The 18174-nt window shown below is 45.3% G+C and overlaps 2 protein-coding genes across 2 annotated transcripts; one reads left to right on the top strand and one right to left on the bottom strand.

Moving 5' to 3' along the window:
- The first annotated feature begins 309 nt into the window (after positions 1–309).
- LOC146019635 (uncharacterized) lies at positions 310–5512 on the top strand. The gene is made up of 2 exons (XM_083152140.1): positions 310–324; positions 4036–5512. Exon 2 carries the CDS (start codon positions 4055–4057, stop codon positions 5444–5446), a length of 1392 nt encoding a protein of 463 aa, XP_083008266.1. The 5' UTR covers positions 310–324; positions 4036–4054; the 3' UTR covers positions 5447–5512.
- Positions 5513–6911: 1399 nt separating this feature from the next.
- LOC146021304 (uncharacterized) lies at positions 6912–11175 on the bottom strand. Its single transcript, XM_083155098.1, has 6 exons — positions 11107–11175; positions 10517–10630; positions 8981–9043; positions 8408–8470; positions 7090–7152; positions 6912–6988 (listed from the first exon to the last, which is right to left on the bottom strand). Coding segments are annotated over exons 1-6 (381 nt in total). The 5' UTR covers positions 11108–11175.
- Between the last annotated feature and the right edge of the window lie 6999 nt (positions 11176–18174).

The following is an 18174-nucleotide window of genomic DNA, read 5'->3' as shown; positions in this document are numbered from 1 at the left end:
TTTTGTTTCGCTGGTAATTGTACATAATTCAAATGCACCTATCAGCTTCATGAAGGATTTCCTTTGTCTCTGCCAGCATAAATTCAGCTACAGATATTAAAATTGTCAAACAATCCAGTTTGTTTTTCTGCATCTAAACCGTGTAGAATTGCTACGGATAGTCTCTTCATCTCTTGCCTGTATACAAGCACGAGATTGTACCTGTACACCTGGACTATTAATTCTGCTGAAGTCAAGTTGTTGCTGCGTTCGTGTTTCTACCAAGTTTTACCATCATACTGCCTTCCTTCCGCAAGAACATTACTGTATCTTCTCGCTGGAGCAGTAAGTACACTATACAGTAGTACAGTCATTTGTACATTTCACTGATTGCTGCATTACAGTATACAGTAAGCAGCACTACAAAACGGTCCCTGCGCGGAAGCGCTTGGTTCCCACCCTTCCCTGAATGAAGATGTTTCCCTTCTTTCCCTACTGTTCAAATGCACCCGGTGCAGAATACTGTATACAATCGCCTGCTGTGTATACTGTATTCAGATACTGCAGGCTGCCGCTATGGGTATTGTCCGTAAATACTAGAGTCTGTTTCGCAGACTTACTGTATACAGTATCGAGTAGTGATATCGTGATTTTTGATGTTCAGGGCAGTGCAGTAGAGATAGCGCCATTGAGAATATTGTACAATGTGTTAAAATTGCCTGGTGTGTATGGGCCGCAAATCCCCGACTAGCGATGACAGTACTCTATTAGGGTGGGCTACTGTAGGCTGCTAAATACTAGTTCTCTCCGTAATACCATTGGTGTAATACCGTAAAACACGTATTTTTTCCTCAAACGAGGGGACCGGTGTTTTTCTCATGTTTACAGACTGTTTCGCAGGCTCAGTCAGTAATAGGAGCACATGTGATACAGTATCGTGATTTTCAGCCATGTTGGGAATCGAGATGGCTGCACAGTGCAGTAGAGATAGCGCCATGTGGAATATTGTTCAATGTGTTAAAATTGCCTAGTGTGTATGGGACGCAGATCCCCCGCTACATTTGCGAGGGCAGGATCAACTTTCCCTCCCCCTTACTGCACTTCTGCTTCAGGTACTTACATACAGTACTTACATACAGTAAGTACCATAATGAACAGTGCATGATTCTCTTGAGGATCATACACACTAGACGTTTTTCATCTGAAAATTGCCTGGTGTGTATGGTCTAGAGTTCCCCGACAAAGCGATGATAATACTTTATTAGGCTACTGCAGGCTGCCGCTATTGGTATTGTCCGTATAATGTGTAATAAATCCTGGATTGGGGTATTGTCAGTAAAATTGTTGTAATACCGTAAATAACGCATCATTTCGCATTTTTTCCCGCATACTGTACTTGTAATTGAAGTACTGTAGTCACAGCAATAGGATCACGTGGTATCGTGATTTTCCGCCATTTTAGGAATCAACATGGATGCCACATACAGTACAGTGCAGTGCAGTAGAGATAGCGCCATTTAGAATATTGTACGTGTTAAAATTGCCTGGTGTGTATACTGTAGGCCGCAGATCCCCGACTAGCGATGACAAGACTCTATTAGGGTGGGCTACTACTGGCAGGCTGCTACTATGGGTATTCTCGTATAATCTGTGCAACTGTAAATACTGTTGGTGTAATACTGTAAATACAGTAACGTATTTTTTCGCAGGTGGGGGGATTTTTGCGCATAGTAATAGACTATTTCGCAGACTCAGTCATACTGTATTTGTGTAAAAAAATCCCCTAGCTGTGTACAAAATCCCCTAGCTGTGGGTGTTCGTACAGTATTGTAAGTACTGTACAGTAATTACAGTAATACTAGATTACAGGTATCCGGAGAACCAGAATACTGTACCAGTTTATTTTTTGATTTTTTTTATTAAATTTTTTATTAATTCATTGCATTATTATTATACAGCAGGAACAGCATGTGGTGTCATTGCATTATTATTATTATACAGAGGGAGCAGCCTGTGGTGTCATGGCATTACTTTTATATTATACAGGGGGAGCAGCCTGTGGTGTCATGGCATTATTATTATACAGAGGGAGCAGCCTGTGGTGTCATGGCATAATGCCATGACACCACAGTCTGCTCCCCCTGTACAATAATAATTACTGTATGACACCACAGGTGGCTCCCCCTGTATAATATACAGTAAAAGTAATGCCATGACACCACTGGCTGCTCCCTCTGTATAATAATAATAATAATGCAATGACACCACATGCTGTTCCTGCTGTATAATAATAATGCAATGACACCACAGGCTACTCCCGCTGTATAATATACTGTAACAATAGTAATACCATGACACAAATTATTATACAGGGGGAGCAGCCTGTGGTGTCATTGCATTATTATTATACAGAGGGAGCAGTCTGTGGTGTCATGGCATTACTTTTATATTACAGTATACAGGGGTAGCAGCCTGTGGTGTCATGGCATTATTATTATGCAGAGGGAGCAGCCTGTGGTGTCATGGCATAATGCCATGACACCACAGGCTGCTCCCCCTGTACAATAATAATGACACCACAGGGTGCTCCACCTGTATAATATAAAAGTAATGCCATGACCACAGGCTGCTCCCCCTGTATAATAATTTGTGTCATGGCATTACTATTATTAATAGTAATGCCATGACACAAATTATTATACAGGTGGAGCAGCCTGTGGTGTCATTGCATTATTATTAATATACATGAAACAGCACAGCAGATACTGTACTGTATGTCGTTTTAGATCATGTTAACTTACTACTATCCTGTGTTTTATCCTCGACCAGGCTCCTCCTGTCCTGCTGCGGCTCCACAAATTTCTGTTCCCCTCTCTGCGGCCTCCTGAAGCGTCCCCCACGAATTGCTCTGCGGGCGGCCCCAGCCTTCCTCCAGTCTCTGAGTGCAGACGCGTGGGTGGGAGGCGTCAACGTCATGACGTCCACACCGCACCCAGCGTCTGCCGACTGCCACTGGGGATAAGAGGGAACAGGCTGCCGGCCGGAGCCCTCCTCCACGTAGCCGTGGAGGCCGGCGGCCATGTTGCTGTGGCCTCAGACATCATTTAAAAAACCACAGGAACATGGCCGCCGGCAGTGAAAAAAAAAAAAAAACGGCAATGCGGCCTCAGAAACGGGCGCGGCGGCGCGGCCCGCAGCACACCTGCCAGAGCGGCCTGGGGGGCAGATGGCACCCTGCCCCCCGGCCCAGCCCACCCCTGCCTCCACCCCTCCTAGTCTGTCTGTCTAAGCCCCATCTGTTAACGTACTGTACTTTTGTTTATCGCTTCATCCCTTTTATTGAAAAAAAAAGCTCATGTCTATGCAGTACGGTCACATAATTTTCGGTACTTGTGACTTACAGTATCTGGGCAGCCAATGTTGAAATTGTATGCCAGTACCCTAAGCATGCGATTTGATGCGATTTCCCTTGAAATTCCTTTGAAGAGAAAATTGCTGTTGCATTGTATGCTATTGTATTGCATGCGATGCGATTTGATGCGATTTTAATACTGTATGTACAGATGTACCCAGATGCCTGTTTCATATGTGAAATGGCCCCCCAGACCCCATTTTTAATTGTATTCCCACCCTGATGGCTAAATGCCCCCATTGTTAACGCCACCCCACTATCAACGCCAACCCAAAGCGTGGCGAGCGGCGGTGTTACGCGTCCTCCGACCTTTTCATACCCCCACAATCCACGTCGGCGTGGAGTTGATTTTATATAGTGTGGCGAGCGCAAGTGGGGTGGCGTTAACAATGGGGGCATTTAGCCATCAGGGTGGGAATACAATAAAAAATGGGGTCAATTGTATGATTGTATGCGATGCAATTTGACGCGATTTTTAGGTGCGATGAAGAAAATCGGGCGCCCAAATAAGTCACAAGTACCTAATTTTCACTACTGTAATACCATAATACAATACTGTATGCTACTGTATTGTACTGTAACTAATGTACTGTACTGTACTGTATGTACTGTATTAACTTGAATCTTATTGTTGTGTATTGTAGAGTGCACTGCCTACTGAAGATGGTGAAAACAAAAAAATTCTATTCTGGAGAACCTACACTTGCATGTCCCAAGAGAATGGCTGCATTAGTGCCAAACATTAAAAATAATATCGTTAAGAAGAAAGCAGGAAAAGAAAATATTCCTGTTGTCAAACTACGGAAAAATGCCAAGGCCAAGAACAAGTCTTTGTTCGCGACTACAGGAGAATCTCACGATGACTGTCTGGTGCAAGACATTAACACTGATGCACAGCAAGACATTAACACAGTGACAGATGTGTCAGTTCCCGTAGATAATGACTTGCACCCTTTGGAGCTTCACATTACACCTCTTGAACAAAAATCTCAATCACCGTCCCATAGGAAACTTAACTTTCTGGATCACAACCCACCACAATGTAGCTGCACAGGGCTGGTGAGAGACATTTTGGGCAAGATGACCCGCCTGGAAACCCAAAACAATGGACTGTCTGTACATGTGGATGAACTGAAAGCGGAAATTCATGTACTGACAGGACAAATTAAAGTGCTGTCAGGAGGTCTGAATGACATGCTTGCTCAAGCCAAACAATGGCAAGCTGCTACAGGGCCACCCATTACACCCACAACATCTAATCCAGTACAATCACAATTTGACTGCCCTGATGCATTTGAAACAGAGGATTTTGACTTGGAAATGACCCAACCAACCACATCTTTCCACTTTTCTGATTTGGAGATGACACCAGCTTCATCCAACCGATTGGCCAGCCCTAGCGTGGACACAGAAACTGTTTTACCAAATGAATTGGTGAACATGGACACAACACCAGTGTCATCTCACTGGTTGCCTGCCACACATAATGCTTCAGATACACAACAACGTCAGACCAACTTAACAAGTACCCCACTGACATCTCACTGGTTGGCTGACAGACACAATGCACCATCCCAAGCTTCTAACAACATGGACACTGCAATGGTTGCATCATCCCAATTGTCCCCTGGAAATATGATCGTCGCAACCTTACCTCAACATCAGAGAACATCACCTCTACATGAAAGAACACCTAGAAGCATACCCAAAGAATTGTGCGCTGTGGGGATTTCCTTGCCTGACATGCCACTCAAAGTCATCACAGCTGAGGGTGTCAACACTCTCTTTGAAGCAGCGAAGATGGAAATGCACCGTTATGCACAACAGATTTTCCAAGAGCATGTTTCTTTTGACCTGTATAAGAATTGGTGCAATCGGGTCAATTATGATGGGCAACGTAATAAATTTGCAATCCCAGAAAATCTGCGCCTCGATATAGTGACACGGCTCATGGGGAAATTTGAGCTTACAAAGGCTGATTGTACAAAGATAAAGGGCACTTTAAATGGATTGCTACGGATGCCCAGAGTTACACGCTGGACGTGCTTACTGTAGCACAGCAACTGGAAGCGTCTCTTCAAACTGGCATCTACAGTACTCACAGAACAAAGGACAGGCAATGAAATGGAAAAAAAGTACGTTTATGATCTTACTGTACATTACTGTATCTCTCTCCCATCCCCTTCCCCTGCCAACATGTTTCCCCCCCCCCCCCCGAAACCCTTGTGACCATTCAGTACTAACGTTATTCTTTATTCTTCTCTCCCATTATCCACCATGACACTCTACCATGAGCAAAATCAAGCGTGTTTGGGACAGAGAACAAAGGACAGGCAATGAAATGGAAAAAAAGTAAGTTTATGATCTTACTGTACATTATCTCTCTCCCTCTCTCCCATCCCCTTCCCCTGCCAACATGTCCCCCCCCCCCCCCCCCCCCGAAAACCTTGTGACCATTCAGTACTAATGCTATTCTTTTTTCTTCTCCCCTTATCCACCACATGCCACTCTACAATGAGCAAAATCAAGCGAGTTTGGGACCGAGAACAAAGGACTGGCAATGAAATGGAAAAAAAGTACGTTTATGATCTTACTGTACATTACTGTATCTCTCTCCCTCTCTCCCATCCCCTTCCCCTGCCAACATGTGTCTCCCCCCCCCCCCCCCGAAACCCTTGTGACCATTCAGTACTAACGTTATTCTTTATTCTTCTCTCCCATTATCCACCATGACACTCTACCATGAGCAAAATCAAGCGAGTTTGGGACCGAGAACAAAGGACTGGCAATGAAATGGAAAAAAAGTACGTTTATGATCTTACTGTACATTACTGTATCTCTCTCCCATCCCCTGCCAACATGTGTCTCCCCCCCCCCGAAACCCTTGTGACCATTCAGTACTAACGTTATTCTTTATTCTTCTCTCCCATTATCCACCATGACACTCTACCATGAGCAAAATCAAGCGTGTTTGGGACCGAGAACAAAGGACTGGCAATGAAATGGAAAAAAAGTACGTTTATGATCTTACTGTACATTATCTCTCTCCCTCTCTCCCATCCCCTTCCCCTGCCAACATGTCCCCCCCCCCCGAAACCCTTGTGACCATTCAGTACTAACGCTATTCTTTTTTCTTCTCCCCTTATCCACCACATGCCACTCTACAATGAGCAAAATCAAGCGTGTTTTGGATAGAGAACAAAGGACAGCCACGCCTTGCAAAAAGCTTTGTTGTGACCAACAGTACTTTAAATTATTGTACCTAAAATACTGTATGACTTTGTCCTGTTTAAATTAATGTGCTGTGTTTTTTTTATTTTATTTTTTATTATACTGTATTTGAAGTCCCCACACATGATTCAAATTGTATGGTACTGTGTAAAGAAGTTTTGGAAAGATGTACTGTACTGACACCTGCCCAGTAGACTGTACTGTAATAATTACAAACTGCAAACCATCTTTAATGAAACGTACTGACAGTAATGATTGTTATAAATTTTTTATTAAAAAAAAAAAAAAATTATATTAATCGTAATAATAAATTGAAAATCTGATGTATTATCCCCTGCAGCATTTGCACCACTCTTCTTAATTCTTCTGTGAAAATAAACAAACAAACAATGTACAGTTTTAGAACAGAAATACTGTACAGTACAGTAAGCATTACTATTACTACAGTATACTGTACTGTACTTTACCTCTATCCATGGGTGGATTTGGATGAGGGGTGGAGGCTGCCTCGTCCTCTTGTACCCTTGGCACTGTGGAAAAATGAGAAAATATACTTTAAAAATAAAGTTTTTATTACTGTAGTATTATTATTACTTGTAATACACTAGTTACTGTATGGTTATTACTGTAAAGTACAGTAAGTGTGCGATATGACGTGCAGCATATGGCAGCAGCTCAAAAGGGAAGGAGGTTGCTGCCAGGGCAATAAGATGTAATCCCTGGCATCGAGCAATAAATCCCTGGCATCAAGCATGTAACATCTAGCAATGAGAATGCACTGTAGATAAGCCGCAGTTGTGTGGCATAATACTGTACAGTACAGTATGTAATGGGCATTACGGTGTGTGGCATAATGTGTGTCAAATAATGTGTAATGGGCAATACAGTATGTGGCCTAATGTGTAATGGCCATTATAGTGTATAGCATTCAGTGTAATGGCCATTACTGTGTGTACCATTATGTGTGATGGGCATCATGGTGTGTGGCATAATGTGTAATGGGCATCACGGTGTGAGGCTTAATGTTGAATGGGCATCACGGTCTGAGGCATAATGTGTAATGTCTGTGTGACATGTAATAGGCATTACGAAGTGTGAGGTGTACCATGTAATGGGCATCACAGTGAGGGCATCACAGTTTGCAGTGCAATGGGCATTACGATGTGTGGCATAACGTGTAACGGTGTATTGTTGGCTGATTGTATCCTGTGTCTGTTTTTCTTCCCCTAGCAGAGCTTGATTATTATACTTATTGTTAGACTATTGTATTACTTGTTATACCTGTTATTTCCTATTCCTGTAACCCCCTTTTGTCCATTAGGGACTTTAATACATCATTTACGGAGTTTCTATCTCCTTACTTCTATACTGTGGTCTCGTCTGTTATTCGCATATAGCGATAAGGTATATTACGGACACTGTCCTTAAAGGTGTATTCGCAGATTAGAGACAGAGTACTGCGAAGGGATCTATTATTAAGGTATTGGTTCTTTGGTGTATAATACACAATAAAGGTACGCTATGCTGCGCCACGATTTGTTCGCACGTACCTACTGTAGGTATAAAAGGTACGCTGGTTACGGACATAATACGTAACCTAGGCTTTTCACTTATTGTCCTTTGGTCATAATACTGTAAATCAACATTAACAATTGGTGGGGGGGGCCTGTAGAATGCCCGCAGGGTACCAGCGTGGGCCAATGGCACGCCAAGAAAAGACACAATTACTGTAGGAGAGAAAGAAAAAAAAAAACACAAACTCAATAAAGAAATGACAGGACTTACTCTCAGACGGAGCGGCTGAGGCGGTGGGGGCTGTTATGGTGCCCTGGTCTGCAATCGGAGTCACTGTGGGAAAATGTCAAAAATGAGAACAAGTGCTGTTTACTGTTAATAAACTTACCGTACTCTTAGTACTGTAAATAGGGTGGGGGTGGCTTTACAAAAAGGCGTGGACTGAATTTTATAAAGTGCTGCGCCCGCCATACTGTACTTTAGAAAATCCACTCTGCTCCAAAGTGGATAGGACACATACAGTAATGTACCGCTGCGCATTCCCTGCTTACGGCTGCCCTGGATAGTGGTTGTTTCAAAAGGAGGCATTTGCCAGTGCAGTACCTGATGTACACTAGTACTGCCAGTGGCAATTGCCTCCTTTTGTGCATCAGAGGCCTTGGCGCAACGCTCCACCCCCACCCCCCTGACATGGACACAACGCTGACTATGCAGGGCTGCGCTAGGCTGCCATTGGCCCACGCTACCAGCGTGGGCCAATGGCACGCCAAGAAAAGACACAATTACAGTAGGAGAGAAAAAAAAAAAAAAACACAAACTCAATAAAGAAATGACAGGACTTACTCTCAGATGGAGCGGCTGAGGCGGTGGGGGCTGGAAGGGTGCCCTGGTCTTCAATTGGAGTCACTGTGGGAAAATGACAAAAATGAGAACAAGTGCTGTTTACTGTTAATAAACTTACCGTACTCTTATTACTGTAAATAGGGCGGGGGTGGCTTTACAAAAATGACGTGCAGCATATGGCAGCAGCTCAAAAGGGAAGGAGGCTGCTGTGGCTCTGGCATGTGGGAATGCAGTTTAAAAAGGAAGAAGGCTGCGGCTCCGGCAGGTATCTGATACGAAGAGTGCTTAATGCTTTCCGAAAGTGTGTGCAGTGTGCCCCCAAGCAATGAGCATGAAACTTCCACTGTCAATTAGCATTTAACCACCCCCTTCTCAGGTAGCATGGAACCCCTGGTAAAATGCATGTTACCCCTGGAAATGAGCAGTTCACCCCACCCCCCTGGCAATTAGCATTTCACACCCTCTGGCAACGAGCATGAGACACCTGGAATGGAGCATGTAGACCAGGGCAATAAGATGTAATCCCTGGCATCGAGCAATAAATCCCTGGCATCAAGCATGTAACATCTAGCAATGAGAATGCACTGTAGGTAAGCCGCAGTTGTGTGGCATAATACTGTACAGTACAGTATGTAATGGGCATTACGGTGTGTTGCATAATGTGTGTCAAATAATGTGTAATGGGCAATACAGTATGTGGCCTAATGTGTAATGGCCATTATAGTGTATAGCATTCAGTGTAATGGCCATTACTGTGTGTACCATTATGTGTGATGGGCATCATGGTGTGTGGCATAATGTGTAATGGGCATCACGGTGTGAGGCTTAATGTTGTATGGGCATCACGGTCTGAGGCATAATGTGTAATGTCTGTGTGACATGTAATAGGCATTACGAAGTGTGAGGTGTACCATGTAATGGGCATCACAGTGAGGGCATCACAGTTTGCAGTGCAATGGGCATTACGGTGTGTGGCATAACGTGTAATGGGCATTATGGCATGTGGTATACTACAGTATGTATTGGCTGTGTGACATGTAATCGGCATTACGGTGTAAATTTTTGACATGCACCATTGGAACGCACATTTTCTATTACTGTATCCCTGTTTTACAAACATTGGTCAAGCCCTGGCATAATGTGTCATGGGCAGTATGGTGTGTAGCATTATGTAAAATGGTCATTACTGTGTGTAGCATTACAGTATGAGTGTTGGCCATTATGGTGTGTGGCATTATGTGTAATTGGCATTACTGTACTGTATGTTGGGTGGCATTATGTGGAATGGGCATTACTGTGTGTGGCATTATGTGGAATGGACATTACTGTGCATGGCATTACAGTATGTGGAATTGGCATTACTGTGTGTGTAATTACAGTATCTCTAATGGGCATTAAAGTGTGTGGCATTTTGTGTAATAATAGGCGGTGATGGACATGTCCAGTGATTGACATGCCCCTTGAATGGTGCACCCCCTAATAAAATGGGCTACGCACACCTACTATATACTGTACAGTATGCGCAGCAATGCTTACCTTCTTCATGGCGGATGGAAGCACAGGGACTGTTATATTGGAAGGGGTAAAGAGGACGAGGAGGGGTGTCCAGCCACATCAAGGGCAGGGTGCCCTGGTCTTCAAGCGGAGGCACTGTGTGAAAATGAGAAAAATGAGAAAGTGTGCTGTTTAAATAAAGTTACTGTACTCATTACTGGGTTTACAAAAAGGCGTGGACTGAATTTTATAAAGTGCTGCGCCCGCCATACTGTACTTTAGAAAATCCACTCCGCTCCAAAGTGGATAGGACACATACCGCTGCGCATTCCCTGCTTACGGCTGCCCTGGATAGTGGTTGTTTCAAAAGGAGGCATTTGCCAGTGCAGTACCGGATGTACACTAGTACTGCCAGTGGCAATTGCCTCCTTTTGTGCATCAGAGGCATTGGCGCAACGCTCCACCCCCACCCCCCTGACATGGACACAACGCTGACTACGCAGGGCTGCACTAGGCTGCCATTGGCCGACGCTGCCAGCGTGAGCCAATGGCACGCCAAGAAAAGACACAATTACAGTAGGAGAGAAAGAAAAAAAAAAACACAAACTCAATAAACAAATGACAGGACTTACTCTCAGACGGAGCGGCTGAGGCGGTGGGGGCTGTAACGGCCCGCAAGGGCAGGGTGTCCTCGTCTTCAAGCGGAGGCACTGTGTGAAGATGAGAAAAATGAGAAAGTGTGCTGTTTAAATAAAGTTACTGTACTCATTACTGGGTTTACAAAAAGGCGTGGACTGGATTTTATAAAGTGCTGCGCCCGCCATACTGTACTTTAGAAAATCCACTCTGCTCCAAAGTGGATAGGACACATACCGCTGCGCATTCCCTGCTTACGGCTGCCCTGGATAGTGGTTGTTTCAAAAGGAGGCATTTGCCAGTGCAGTACCGGATGTACACTAGTACTGCCAGTGGCAATTGCCTCCTTTTGTGCATCAGAGGCATTGGCGCAACGCTCCACCCCCACCCCCCTGACATGGACACAACGCTGACTACGCAGGGCTGCGCTAGGCTGCCATTGGCCGACGCTGCCAGCGTGGGCCAATGGCACGCCAAGAAAAGACACAATTACAGTAGGAGAGAAAGAAAAAAAAAAACACAAACTCAATAAACAAATGACAGGACTTACTCTCAGACGGAGCGGCTGAGGCGGTGGGGGCTGTAACGGCCCGCAAGGGCAGGGTGTCCTCGTCTTCAAGCGGAGGCACTGTGTGAAGATGAGAAAAATGAGAAAGTGTGCTGTTTAAATAAAGTTACTGTACTCATTACTGGGTTTACAAAAAGGCATGGACTGGATTTTATAAAGTGCTGCGCCCGCCATACTGTACTTTAGAAAATCCACTCTGCTCCAAAGTGGATAGGACACATACCGCTGCGCATTCCCTGCTTACGGCTGCCCTGGATAGTGGTTGTTTCAAAAGGAGGCATTTGCCAGTGCAGTACCGGATGTACACTAGTACTGCCAGTGGCAATTGCCTCCTTTTGTGCATCAGAGGCATTGGCGCAACGCTCCACCCCCACCCCCCTGACATGGACACAACGCTGACTACGCAGGGCTGCGCTAGGCTGCCATTGGCCGACGCTGCCAGCGTGGGCCAATGGCACGCCAAGAAAAGACACAATTACAGTAGGAGAGAAAGAAAAAAAAAAACACAAACTCAATAAACAAATGACAGGACTTACTCTCAGACGGAGCGGCTGAGGCGGTGGGGGCTGTAACGGCCCGCAAGGGCAGGGTGTCCTCGTCTTCAAGCGGAGGCACTGTGTGAAGATGAGAAAAATGAGAAAGTGTGCTGTTTAAATAAAGTTACTGTACTCATTACTGGGTTTACAAAAAGGCGTGGACTGGATTTTATAAAGTGCTGCGCCCGCCATACTGTACTTTAGAAAATCCACTCTGCTCCAAAGTGGATAGGACACATACCGCTGCGCATTCCCTGCTTACGGCTGCCCTGGATAGTGGTTGTTTCAAAAGGAGGCATTTGCCAGTGCAGTACCGGATGTACACTAGTACTGCCAGTGGCAATTGCCTCCTTTTGTGCATCAGAGGCATTGGCGCAACGCTCCACCCCCACCCCCCTGACATGGACACAACGCTGACTACGCAGGGCTGCGCTAGGCTGCCATTGGCCGACGCTGCCAGCGTGGGCCAATGGCACGCCAAGAAAAGACACAATTACAGTAGGAGAGAAAGAAAAAAAAAACACAAACTCAATAAACAAATGACAGGACTTACTCTCAGACGGAGCGGCTGAGGTGGTGGGGGGGCCTGTAGCATGCCCGCAGGGCAGGGTGCCCTGTTCTTCAATCGGAGTCACTGTGGGAAAATGTCAAAAATGAGAACAAGTGCTGTTTACTGTTAATAAACTTACCGTACTCTTATTACTGTAAATGGGGCGGGGGTGGCTTTACAAAAAGGCGTGGACTGGATTTTATAAATTGCTGCGCCCGCCATACTGTACTTTAGAAAATCCACTCGGTTGTTTCAAGTGGTTGCATTTGCCAGTGCAGTACCAGATGTAAACTAGTACTGCCAGTGGCAATTGCCTCCTTTTGTGCATCAGAGGCATTGGCGCAACGCTCCACCCCCACCCCCCTGACATGGACACAACGCTGACTACGCAGGGCTGCGCTAGGCTGCCATTGGCCGACGCTGCCAGCGTGGGCCAATGGCACGCCAAGAAAAGACACAATTACAGTAGGAGAGAAAGAAAAAAAAACCACAAACTCAATAAACAAATGACAGGACTTACTCTCAGATGGAGCGGCTGAGGTGGTGGGGGGGCCTGTAGCATGCCCGCAGGGCAGGGTGCCCTGTTCTTCAATCGGAGTCACTGTGGGAAAATGTCAAAAATGAGAACAAGTGCTGTTTACTGTTAATAAACTTACCGTACTCTTATTACTGTAAATGGGGCGGGGGTGGCTTTACAAAAAGGCGTGGACTGGATTTTATAAAGTGCTGCGCCCGCCATACTGTACTTTAGAAAATCCACTCGGTTGTTTCAAGTGGTTGCATTTGCCAGTGCAGTACCGGATGTAAACTAGTACTTCCAGTGGCAATTGCCTCCTTTTGTGCATCAGAGGCATTGGCGCAACGCTCCACCCCCACCCCCCCTGACATGGACACAACGCTGACTACGCAAGGCTGCCATTGGCCGACGCTACCAGCGTGGGCCAATGGCACGCCAAGAAAAGACACAATCCGCTGGAGACCCTGGAGAAGATGCCGGAGGCCTGCTGTGGACGCCCGGGGACTTGGTAAGTATGAAAAGAGGGTTAGGGGTTAAAAAATAAAAAAAAATTCAAATGATTCCAAAAACCACGGTTTTTGGAATCATTCGGATAAGGGATGTCCGGATACCGGATACTCAACCTGTATACTGTACTGCAGTAGCAAACAAAGATGGGTCATAGGAAAGACAGACATTAGGTCTACAAGCATTAGTTCGACCACTGAAGGTTGACATGCATGAAGGTCGACATGACTGAAGGTCAACATGGGTTAGGGAGACATGGTCATTAGGAAAACTAAATTATTAGGTCGACATGGGTATGGTCAACATTCAAAAAGTTCACCATCGAGTTTTTCATTATTGTTGACTGAATGTCGACACAGTCAACATGGAGACTAGAAAAGTGCATTGCGTCCCCTCAGCCTCGGCCAACGGCACGGCTAGAAAAGACACAAGTTCTAAAGAAGAAAAACACACACATACAGTACTGTACAGTACCTGTACTGTAAACACAATTAAGAAATGGCAGGACTTACTCTCAAACTGGGCAGCGGCTGCGCCTGTTGAGCCGGGTGGGGCGGCTGTAGCGGCCTGCAAACTTTCAAGCGGAGGCACTGTGGGAAAATTAGAAAAATTAGAAAATGTGCTGTTTTCATAAAGTTACTCTACTCTTATTACTGTAAATGGGGAAGGGGTGGGTTTACAAAAAGGCGTGGACTGGATTTTATAAAGTGCTGCGGATGCCATACTGTACGTTATAAAATCCACTCCCCACCAAAGTGGATAGGACACATACCGCTTGCCACGCTTCCACTTGATGACAACAGTGGATGTGCCCTTTCCCTCCTCCTCCTCTGAGGTCCTGTGTAAAAATAACATTTACAGTATACTGTAGTGTCCTTTCAAACATTAGTACAGTAAAGTACAAGTACTGTATTTTATTATCCCACCACGCTCTAGTGCACGGGTGTCAAACACAAGGCCCATGGGCCAAATCTGGCCCGCAAGACCTCGACATGTGGCCCACGCAGCCTTCACCTACAGTATTACAGCATTCCCGCCAGCCAATGTTTGTACCGTCATGTGATCAGGGACATCATCCATCAGACTTTGGCCTGGGTAATTTGTACCCCCTACCCCTTTCTCTCGGCACCCCTGATAATACCACACAGTAATGCCCCTTACACATGACACATGTTATTAATGTCCTTATAACCATAATGCCCCTTACACATTATGCCAACCTTTATTAATGCCCTTCATACACATATTGACACACACAATGCCCATTACACATACAGTATGTTGCACATTATTAATGCCCGTATACACATGACACACATAATGCCCCTTACACATATGCCGAACACTATTGCACAACCAACCCACCCACAGACAGCACTCGCACAGCCACTAACACTGTGACCTCTGCCTCTGCTTGGATACAGATGTTTCCTCATATATCTTGACTCAATAAGCCATGCAGCTCCTGGCCAGTTCTGCTAACGTTGGGTGTAACAGGAGTAGTGTACAGTACTTACTGGCGACGGAACGGCGCAGGGCCTCCAGCTTCAAAGGCTGCCTTGTGACTAGGTCGCTCCATTTTCTTTGAAGCGACCTAATCCTGCGCAGCCGGCAGTACTTGCGCATTATTATCCTGCGCGCATCCTTATAAGCATTGCGCTTCTCCCGGTTACTGCTCAGAGGCTTGTCCCGGCAGCTAACTAAAATGATCAGCTCACTGTAGCTGTAACGCAGCCTCCGAGCAGAATCCATTTTGGAAGTGAACACTCCCCAGCGCATGACACAAAACGCAGTACACATGGTAGTCAGTAGGCTAAAGTAATCAATCCAGGAGACATACAGTACTATACAGTGAATGAGTTTCTTAACTTTAATAAAATTGTGTCTTCATACCGTACAGTACAGTATATGGGAGGCCTCATACTGTATTAATTAATTTAATTTAACCCCTTCACGACATTTGACGTATATATACGTCATGGCCGGGAAGTACTTCCCGACACATGACGTATATATACGTCATGGCTTCTAACTGTCACTGCGTCTAGAGACGCAGTAACAGAGGGACGATGTCTGCTGTCCCTGACAGCAGACATGTCCCTGCATGCCCAGGGGGTGCTACGATGCCGCCCCCCCGTCGGCGATCGCTGTGATTGGCTGTTCAGTATGAACAGCCATTCACAGCGTTTTCTGTGTCACCGGCGAATAACGTTCGCCGGTGACACGGGATCGGAGGTGATTGGTGCTGTAAAGTACAGCACCAATCACCGCGGGGTGTAAGGGTGACACTGGTGTCACCCCACCTCACCCCGCCCGCCCCCAAAGGCCGTGATTGGTTCGTCGGACCGACGGACCAATCACAGCCATGGAGGGGGGTTTAAACTAACGGTGACTGCACTGCAGACGCCATTCCGGTCTGGAATAGCGTGCAGTGCGGTCACCGTGCCCAGCTGCCGCCATATACTGACCAGAACCTTGCTCAATACTTACCTGATCACTGCTTGGGATCTTGCTTCATCTTGTGACATCCTGTGCTGTGTTGTGCTGCTGCAGTGTCATCGAGTTAGAGAGAGAGAGATAGAGAGATAGAGAGGCCTAGTGACAGAGAGTGCTATATTTTGTGCTGCTGCAGTGTAATAGAGTTATAGATAGAGAGATAGAGAGAGATAGAGAGAGAGAGATATTGAGATAGTGACAGATTGTGCTATATATTTTTTATATAACTAACTGCTGCCCCCCCTTTTGTGCTGATCAGTATAAATTAACTGATCAGCAACTTTTTGGGGGCGCAGGTTTTTTTTTATATATATATATACCTGTCAGTGCTGCTGCTGCAGTGTCATAGAGTGATAGATAGTGAGATATAGAGAGATAGAGAGAGATAGTGACAGAGAGTGATAGAGACTGCTATATTTTGTGTCTGCTGCCCCCCTTTTGTGCACCCCCAGCAACTTTTTGGGGGTGCAGGGGTTATTTTTCATATATATAACTGTCAGTGCTGCTGCTGCAGTGTCATAGAGTGATAGATAGTGAGAGATAGAGAGATAGAGAGAGATAGTGACAGAGAGTGATAGAGAGTGCTAAATTTTGTGTCTGCTGCCCCCGCCTTTTGTGCTGATCACTATATCTGAGGTGATCAGCAACTTTTTGGGGGTGCAGAGGTTTTTTTTTTTTTATATATATATATACCTGCCAGTTGCTGCCAGTTGCACTGTCAGTTGCACCAAAGGTTGTGCACCTGCTGCCCCTCACTGGTAATCAGTGTCGCATCACTGCTCACCTTTTTTTTTTTGTGGGTGCTGTGGGGTCTTTTTTTAATTTTTTTTTTACACACACTGTGATTTTGTGGGTGTCCTGTGGCCACTGTGCGCTGATCAGTGACGTACATCACTGATCATCTTTTTCGGCACAGGGTTGATCTATTTTTTTTTTTTTTGATCAAATTCCTGTTGCCTTTGAGCGCTGTTCAGTGACGGACGTTACTGACCAACATCTGTGCTCAATTTTTGGCGCAGGACCTTTTTTTTTTTTTTTTTAACCCCTTCAATTTTTTTTTTTTTTAACCCCTTCAATTTTTTTTTTTTTAACCCCTTCAATTTTTTTTTTTGTATAAAGTATTTTTTTTTTTCTGCGCTACATACACACTACACACTACATACCCCCCGGGTTGAAATCAAGTTTGTACCCCCCCCCCTACACTATACACGTGTTGAAACATTTCACTACCAGTAACACAAAAATAAAAATGGCATCCCAAATGTCATCCCAGTCATCCAGAAGAATGTATTCAGTGGAGGAGGCATATGCCATGCTTGCCTCTGACACAGCCAGTGAGGCAAGCGGGGAATTTGAAGGATTCGTCTTAAGCTCCTCTTCCTCCTCTGGTGATGAGGGACCCCCTCAAAGACGCCCCCGTAGAGCAGCTGAGACCCCCCCCCAATAATTGATCTCGTATGGACCCCACCACCAGACAATTTTGAGCCCCAGGTTCCTGAGTTTTTGGCCATGCCAGGAATCCAATTTGATTCCACAGGTCTCAGAGAAATTGACTTTTTCTAATTATTTTTCTCTGATGATTTTATAAATTTAATGGTGGACCAAACTAATTTATATGCCCAGCAGTTTATTGCTCAAAACCCCACGTCATCATTTGCTAGGTGGACCCCTGTAGATGCAGTAGAGATGATGACGTTTTGGGGTCTGGTGTTTCATATGGGCATAGTAAAAAAGCCACAAATTAGGCAATATTGGAGTACAGATGTTCTGTACAGCACCCCATTTTACCGTATGGCCATGACTCAGGCTCGTTTTGAGGCAATCCATAAATTTATACATTACACCGATAATGCACAGTGCCCACCCAGAGATGATCCCACCTTTGACAGG

The sequence above is a fragment of the Crinia signifera genome, chromosome 7 (genome assembly GCF_055691185.1).
Source record: "Crinia signifera chromosome 7, ASM5569118v1, whole genome shotgun sequence".
Taxonomy (NCBI): domain Eukaryota; kingdom Metazoa; phylum Chordata; class Amphibia; order Anura; family Myobatrachidae; genus Crinia; species Crinia signifera.
This window is presented reverse-complemented; position numbering and strand designations above follow the sequence as displayed.

Excerpts from the sequence above, each read along its gene's own strand:
- LOC146019635 (XM_083152140.1), top strand. The coding sequence starts at position 4,055 with ATGGTGAAAACAAAAAAATTCTATTCTGGAGAACCTACACTTGCATGT.
- LOC146021304 (XM_083155098.1), bottom strand. Across the intron at positions 8,471-8,980 it reads CTCAGCCGCTCCATCTGAGA|TGACTCCGATTGCAGACCAG; the intron begins GTAAGTCCTGTC and ends ATTTTCCCACAG. Across the intron at positions 6,989-7,089 it reads AAATCCACCCATGGATAGAG|AAGAATTAAGAAGAGTGGTG; the intron begins GTAAAGTACAGT and ends TTATTTTCACAG.